Source organism: Rhea americana, unplaced genomic scaffold (genome assembly GCF_003343005.1).
Source record: "Rhea americana isolate MKP2758 unplaced genomic scaffold, rheAme1 scaffold_374, whole genome shotgun sequence".
Taxonomy (NCBI): domain Eukaryota; kingdom Metazoa; phylum Chordata; class Aves; order Rheiformes; family Rheidae; genus Rhea; species Rhea americana.
Genome location: NW_028186506.1, coordinates 416,535 through 423,788, shown reverse-complemented (window position 1 = coordinate 423,788; position 7,254 = coordinate 416,535). Strand labels below are relative to the sequence as shown.

Below are 7,254 nucleotides of genomic sequence, written 5' to 3'. Positions count from 1 at the left end.
GCCGGGAGCCGCTCCTGGCTCTCGCCGGTGGAGGCAAGGTGAAACCACAGGGCCCCGCGCCGGGCTCCCGGGGCGCCCCGGAGCAGGGCAGCCCCTTCCCGGYGCCGGCGGAGCAGAGCCTTGAGATCCGCAGAGGGGAAATTCGCGGCCGCCCGGAAAGCGAYGGTGAAACCGGGACGAAAAGTGGCTCCCGGCTGCCTTCGCTGGGCGGCAGCCGGCTCGAAAGGCGCCAGCGGCGGGACAGGCGAAGGCGCCAGGCGGGCCAACCGGGAGGAAAAAGCCTCCAAGAGGAGGCCCGAGGCTGCCGCCGGCCTCCCCGCCGCCGCGTCGCCCTCGCCTCCGCTCCCCCGCCCGCCGCYGCGGGATCCCACCACTCGTTTCCACCGCAGGGACATCCTGTTGCTAAGCCAGGATGCAAAACTCGTCCAGATTCTCTTTCTCAGCCAYAAACGTGGCCTAGGTCTTAGCCCGCGGCGGGCAGACGGGGCGCGACCGCCGGACGCGCGGGGGGACAGGGCCAGCCCGGCAGCGACGCCGGGCCTCGCCGGAGAGCGGGCTCGAGCCGCAGAGGCAGCGTGGGAAGGCAGTGCCATGCCAAAGCCGGCCGCCGCGCCGGCGTCGTGGCTGAGGGGAAGCTCTGCCCAGGGCGGGCGGCGCCGGCACCCTCCTCGCTGCGGGCAGCGCAGCTCTGTGCTGCGCACGGTTCAGGTGCAAAGCACGTTGCAAAACACTTCCAACGAAATGCAACCCCCCCGGTTCATCACTGGTGCCAGCAGGATCCGGCACGGAGCAGCCAGGCCCCAGGGCAGAGCCCTGCGGGGACGAGCTGTGCTCAGGGATGGTCACGTGTGGCCGGAGCCGCCCGGAGCTCTGCTCCTGCCCCCGCAGCCCTGCGAGTGCAAACACTTAATTCATTCACCTGCGTGCGCTTGCCGAAAAGAGCCGGTCTCACCCCGCCGAGCAGCTCGATCACCCCTGCGATGCCCAAGCAACAGCACGCACACACTCCATTAGTGCGAGATGCCCCCCGGCTTGGGGGCATCGCAGCGCCATGGGGCACGCAGGGGGCACGGGCAGGAGCGGCACCGAGCCCTGCAAGCAGAAACCGGGCAGCCGCGGGGCCGGCGCCTCCCGCCCTACCTTGCTCAGCACGTAGACGAGGTCGCCGCGGCGGAAGGAGAGCTCGTCGGGGTGGTCGCTGCTGCAGTCCCACAAGCCCTGGTAGTAGTTGGCGAAATCTCTTGGGGGTTTTCCTGGGGAGGAAGGAGGAGAGGTCAGGGCGAGGGGGAGCTACGCGAGGAGACGTCCCCGTCCGCCCAGGCCGCGGYGAGGTGTCCAGGAGAGGGACTGGAAGCACCTGGTGCTGGGGGGAAAGCGAGAAAACGGTGGTGTTAGAAGAATCTCTGTGAAATGTCTCAGATTTATTCATTTTCCGTTTCAACTAAAAAACAGAGGTCAAGAAACCACTACAAGAGAAAGGGGCTAGCTGATAAACAAACACAGCAGGATCAGCAAACACACGCAAATGCACYGGTAGATGTTTCCGTTTCAGGAGAGGCTGGATGGCAGCTGTTTACTGTAAACCCCACTGAAAATCAAAGTGTTTGAACCAAAGATGCCTTCGCTATCTCCCAACTCCCGGCTGCCCAGCCGAGCCATCCCCGACGCGAGGCCTCGCCAGCGGTCCTGGAAGAGGAATACCGTTAATTAACGTCGGGTATTTGCACGGGGCCTCCAGGAGGATGCTGCTGGGGAAGGTGACAGCCAGGTTTATTTATTAATTAAAGAAGCCAAGCAGGGGGTGTCAGCCGATTGAGCGGGGCTCGGTTAGCAGTCAGACGGCCCCGAAGCCTCGACCGGGGGCACCTGGCAGGAGGGGAGCAGGGAGCAAACAGCCGCTTCGATCCCCTGTTTCTGGGAGGTCGGAGAAGGCCCCAGGTGGCTGCGGCGTGATGCGGCCGGGCAGTCTGTGCTGCTGCTCCAGGAGACTGTTTTTTCTCCCTTTTTTTGGAGATGGATGATTTGTTTGTTGGAAATTCTGGGTTTGGGCTGACGAAACAGTTGGCAAACGTGGTGCCGAGGCTGGGGAATGCCTCTGGCTGAATGCGTGCGCGGGCTTTCTGGAAAACATCGCACCAGTGTTTTCAGAGCAGTCTTGTCACCTTTCCCATTTCGAAGCGGCATTTCTCATCTCAGGACCTGGCAGAGGGACCAGAGCCACCACGAAAGGTGAGTCCGCACCGCTCTTGCAGAACGAAACCCAAGCCCGGGCGGTGAGATTCCCAGRCAACCCTTAAAAACGTGCTCCTGAACCAAAGGTTTCAGGCAGGAGACTGACGGCGGCAGGTCCAGATGTCGTGACATGGACATCGTGGTGGGGCCCCGGTGGATAATTAAACTCAGTTAAACAGCATTCGACGGGGCTTGAGCACCGGGCTACGCCAGCGCGCTGGGCTGCTCTGCCACGCAGCTGCAGCCTGCCCAGAAAGCATAAATAGAAAATATCGAGCACGCGTTGGAGAAAATGTTTCTAATATGGTATAAGGGACTGAGTGATAAGGGTGCATCTGCAGTACTGTGCCCAGATTTGATCACCTAAATATGAAAAAGGACATTACAGAGCTGGATAATGGTACAGCAGGGAGCAACTGGAATGACTCAGGGACTTGGGGAACTTAAATAGAAAGGCTGGGAAAAAAAAAGTAGGTCTGCATCCTTTGGAAAGTATTAAAGGGAGAGCACGCAGTGGTGAGGAAAAGATTGTGAAGGGAATAGAAGGAGAAGGAGCTACTGAGTTATTTAAGCTCGTGCAAAGTGCAGGRACCAGAGGTTATGAACGGGAGGCAGAGGAATATCCAAGCTCGCAGGCGCAGAGGCAGGAGCACAAAGCCAGCAGCAGCTTTGGCAGCAGGCAGCAAGCTGCGTAACGAACACAAAAGGCCGTTCCAGGAGGGCGCGAGGACAACGCGGCGAGGCAGAGAACAAGCCGGCCCTGAGGGACGGCACTTGCTGCTTGGTTTTCCCCAGTGACACAAGGTCATTCGCTGTGGACTGAGAAGGGAAGACAAGATACAGAGCAATGAAACAGGAGGGCAGGATTTGCTGGGAAAAAGCTGCTCCCGGTRATAAGTAATATCTTAGTAACCCTGTGGAGCATTGTAACCGATTTATTGGCAAAGAGATTTGAGGATGGTGATCACTAAAGTGATCACTAGTGCCCAAAGTCAGCCTATGTTCCTCTTCAGACAGGGTCATGTTGCACCCTGGTTGCGTAGTTCTGGGTTGGTGRGTACCAGAGGCCAATGCAATATTTTATCTCTATAGGCTGGAATAATCCTTAAAATGAGGTGCAACAAAATATTTTGGAAGCTCATGCTTGGCTATGTCTAAYCACAAATCCTGCATCTTGCCACCTTGAGCCTGTCAGCAAGGATTGGTGAAAGGAAATTTCAGCTGATAAAACAGAGACTTCGCAGAAGCCTCACACATGATCCTGGGCAAGACACTCCATGAGCACAAAGAAAACTCTCCTGCCTGCAGTAGGGTTCATGCTCCCAAAAGTTTGTAGAGTTTTTCCAACCATGTCAGCTGGCTTGATGAAAGGTCTCACCCCTCCCTCCAACCCTGTCTTCAAAAGGTCAAAATTAATTGCATTAGATGAGGAAGGTGCCTCATGATGAGAGCTCCGCTGGGCTCTGCACTTAACTCCTAGCCACAGCCTCAAAAGCAAGATGTTTGTGCAAGCTGCCAAGAGTATTTTGTTAAAATTAAGATCATTTGCAGAAAATGGACACTGGGTTTAAAAAGTCCAAACCCTCAGTATAGATTCCTGAATTTGCTTTCAGGGAAGAGATGTGATTTCAATGCAGTTGATTCACACTGATGTAAGTGGGGCGAGAGCCTGCTCCCATGTTTATGGACCTTGGGGTTGTTAGGAAAACCAGCCAAATATGACAACTGCACCATTTTATTCTACAGTCTGAACAGCCCACAGCAGGGCTTTGGGAGAGGCACTATCTGCCCGATCCACTTGCTTCAGGCATGTTGCTTCGCAAGTCTGTTGATGCTGAAACCTAGTGACAGCTGTCTGCAGGCCAGTGTTTTTCATTGCTGTTCTCACGCTAGGTGAAACATCCTGCTATTCTAAGCACAGAAGGCTTGAAAGGAGCCTGATTTGTTTGTTTGGTTGCTTTTTTTAGTATAGGAATTTGGCTTTGTACATATTCAAGCAGTAAAATTGCGCTGCAGAAGGAGCCCAAAGCCTGCCCGGCACAGAAGGCAGGGATTAAGCTGCCTGCAGACTGAGGGGAGGTGATGGGTGTCTTGGCAGCAGAAGCCTGCAGCTCTCAGCAGGATTTGCTGGGCTGCTGCAGCTTTGTAGCATCCTTGGAGTTCTTAGAAATTAGAAACAATAGTTTTCCATTAGCCAAATTCTCATCTGGCATTTTGGCTGTGTGATATAATTAAGAAACAGCCCCTTCTCTTACTCCCTCCAGCCCAGCTTTCTGGTCAAGGACTTCTATCCTCTCCTTCTCGCCCTTTGTGCAGTTGGACTGAAGAACAATTTACCGAGGCAAAAGGCACGAGGGTTGGGGTTCCTGGCACTGTGATAACCTTTCCCTCTTGAAATGCGGCCCAGCATTTCAGAGGCAAGAGCCTAATTAATTATTTAGTGTAAAAACAGACACAGGGCTTAAAGCAATCATGACAACACTAATAACTAAAACAGTTATAACTATTAACAACAATTACAACCGCCAGGAAGATGCTAATGAGTACGAGCAGGGCCTTTAAACGGCTGGCAGGATTATGACAGGCAAAACCCAAAATCCTCGGGGTGGCCTCGGTGGGGGGGGGGCAGGTTGGTCATGACACCTCTGGCATCAGCCTGCTGCGGAGACGAGCTCTGCTCCCCCCGACGCCCCCCAGCAGCTGGATCCAGGCTTGCCAGAAATGCCTCTCGTGCCTATTTGAGAGAGCACGGGCTGCGTRAAGCTGGTCCAGCCACACGCCAGTCCCCAGAGGCCAACGCCAAACCCCTCCGGTCTCCACCACCAAGCCAACGGGACAGCTGCCCCGGGTCGCCCTGGGTCCCCGCACCAGGCAGGCACCCCAGCAGCCTGCTGCCTCTGAGCTCTGGGACCAACAGCATGGGAAGCTGYCCGGAGCCGGCCCGGCCGGGACGCCGTGGCTTCCTGCGCTGTGCGGAGAGCGGGGGGACAGCAGGAAGCTCCCAGGCAGCTCTGCCCTGGCTGCTCGGACACAAGAGTTTCTTTCCTGCACCGGGGCAGAAGCCGTGGTGGAAAGAGAAGCATGTGGGGCCGGGGGGAGCTGGGGAGGAAACAGATCTTCCGCTCGGATCCCACGTGTTGGGGCCTGAAGGAAAAAGCAGGGGTGGGGGCTGGCTGCCACAGGGATGCTTTCGAGCCGGACGCTSCGCGCGGGTGGGCAGCGCTGGTTCCTAGGGTGGTGGTGCATTGCCTTCTGGCGTCCAGCGCCAAGATCCCTCCCTGCACTGGCTTCCTCTGGGCCCTGACTCATTTCCTGCCCTCTCCTCCGATTGTTTCGGCCGGAGCGCTGCTCTCCCGGCCCAGCGCCGGATGCTCCCCATCGCCTCTCCAAGGCGTTGCCTCCTGCAGAGGATGGCGCAAGGGACAAGGACGCGTGAGCGTCTCTGGGAGATCCTCTGGTAAACGGATCCCATCAGGCAGGAGCGGATGTCCATGGGGTCTCCCTCGCAATGGGGCTCCTTGGTGGAGAGCTCATTTCCCACCAGAGAGGCTTTGGACRTGGTGCCCATCCTCAGGAGAGGTGACCCCTGTGCCCATAGCACAGTGGACAGGAGAGCCTTGGAGGGGACAGTCACCAGAGGGCAAGTTATCCAAACTTTCCCCTTCACAGTCTGATCCTGGGGCCTCTCCCATCCTCATGATCTCCTCTGTCATTACCGCACCCCGAAATGCTAGAGCACGGCTGGAGATGGAGCTGCTGGCCGCCGGGACCGGGCAGGCCCTGTGCATTCAACAAATCAGGTGGAGCTCCTACCATTTCTCTGTCCACTTCCAGCATCCTCGGTGTCCTCTGCGAAGGGGGGATCCAGCTCCTCCTCTGAGAAGGGAAAAACAGAGCAAAGAAGCCAGGTTAGTGCCGGGGAGAGACAGCATTTATCACTGCAAGACAAGCGAAGGAATTAAGGGCTGCCCACCATCGCCGTGGCGGACAGGCGATCCCACAGCAGCGTCRGGGATCACCGTTTCCTCCCTTTCCTGGGGCAGGGAGAGGAAAGCCATGTCCAGGACCTGCCGCCCGCTCCGCGGCTGCATCGGGAAGGGGAGCCGGGGCCCCCCGAGGACACGCAGCCCCTGCGGAACAGCTGTGGATGCAGCGGTGACCGGCCGTCGCTACTGCTGCGCCCAGCTCGCGGGCAGGCAGAGGGAGCATCCGACTGTCAGAATAACAAATTACTGGCTTAATTGTGAAGAGTGGAAGGGAGGAAGTCACAGATAATATTTTGAAACACGCTGCATAAAAATATGAATTGTTGTTAACACTGGTCAAAACAAATCACTTATTGTAGCCTCATAAATTTACACAGCACTTTACTGAGCGTCCTATAGGAAGAGATGCTTCCTGTGCAGGGGAAGTCACAGTCTAGAGAAAATTAGGCACTGAGGAGAAATGTCAGGACAGGAAAACATGGAAGGACTGTGGAAAGAAGCAGAATTTAAGGAGAGGAGGACCCTGACAGCAAAGGGCAGACACTGGCACGGCCRTGGAGGGTGGGGAAAGAGGACACAAGGAAATAATAAGGAACAATATMATGGAAAAGATTAAGTGAGAGCCAGTACAGATGGGCTGGAGATTATGGGGAAACCCTGGGAAAATGGCTACTGACTGGCAGAAACGTGTTCTGTATCTATACACAAGAATTACATGGACTTAAATCAAGGCATTTTTTGCCAGCCCACCATAACCTGTGCTGAAATGCAACTCAAAATGATTTGGATTGATAAACCATAAACCAGCAAATTGACACCAGCACCAGAGTTTGCCAGGCTGGCTACTGGTCGACGCAAGACCTTATCTGCAAGGTACTAATGCTTCTGACTGCAGTAGCATTGCTCCAAGACTTGCCCATGAAAAGGTTTTGTTGTTAAGCAGCTCTCTGAAAGCTGTCTGGTTGCATCTGGAGGGGAAGCTGGATTAACATCATCCAGGGCGGTGGGAACAAGCCACCCAGCCTGACTGCTCCAT

At 56.0% G+C, this 7,254-nt stretch overlaps 1 protein-coding gene across 1 annotated transcript in view; it reads right to left on the bottom strand.

The window, feature by feature from the left end:
• The window catches only part of SKAP1 (src kinase associated phosphoprotein 1), a 155,164-nt gene that overhangs the window by 10,595 nt on the left and 137,315 nt on the right, over nucleotides 1–7,254 (bottom strand). The window contains exons 10-11 of the mRNA XM_085313027.1: nucleotides 6,046–6,108; nucleotides 1,141–1,253 (exon numbers count right to left, since the gene is read on the bottom strand). Of these exons, the coding sequence (XP_085169153.1) occupies nucleotides 1,141–1,253; nucleotides 6,046–6,108 (176 nt within the window). The remainder of the gene's footprint in view (nucleotides 1–1,140; nucleotides 1,254–6,045; nucleotides 6,109–7,254) is intronic.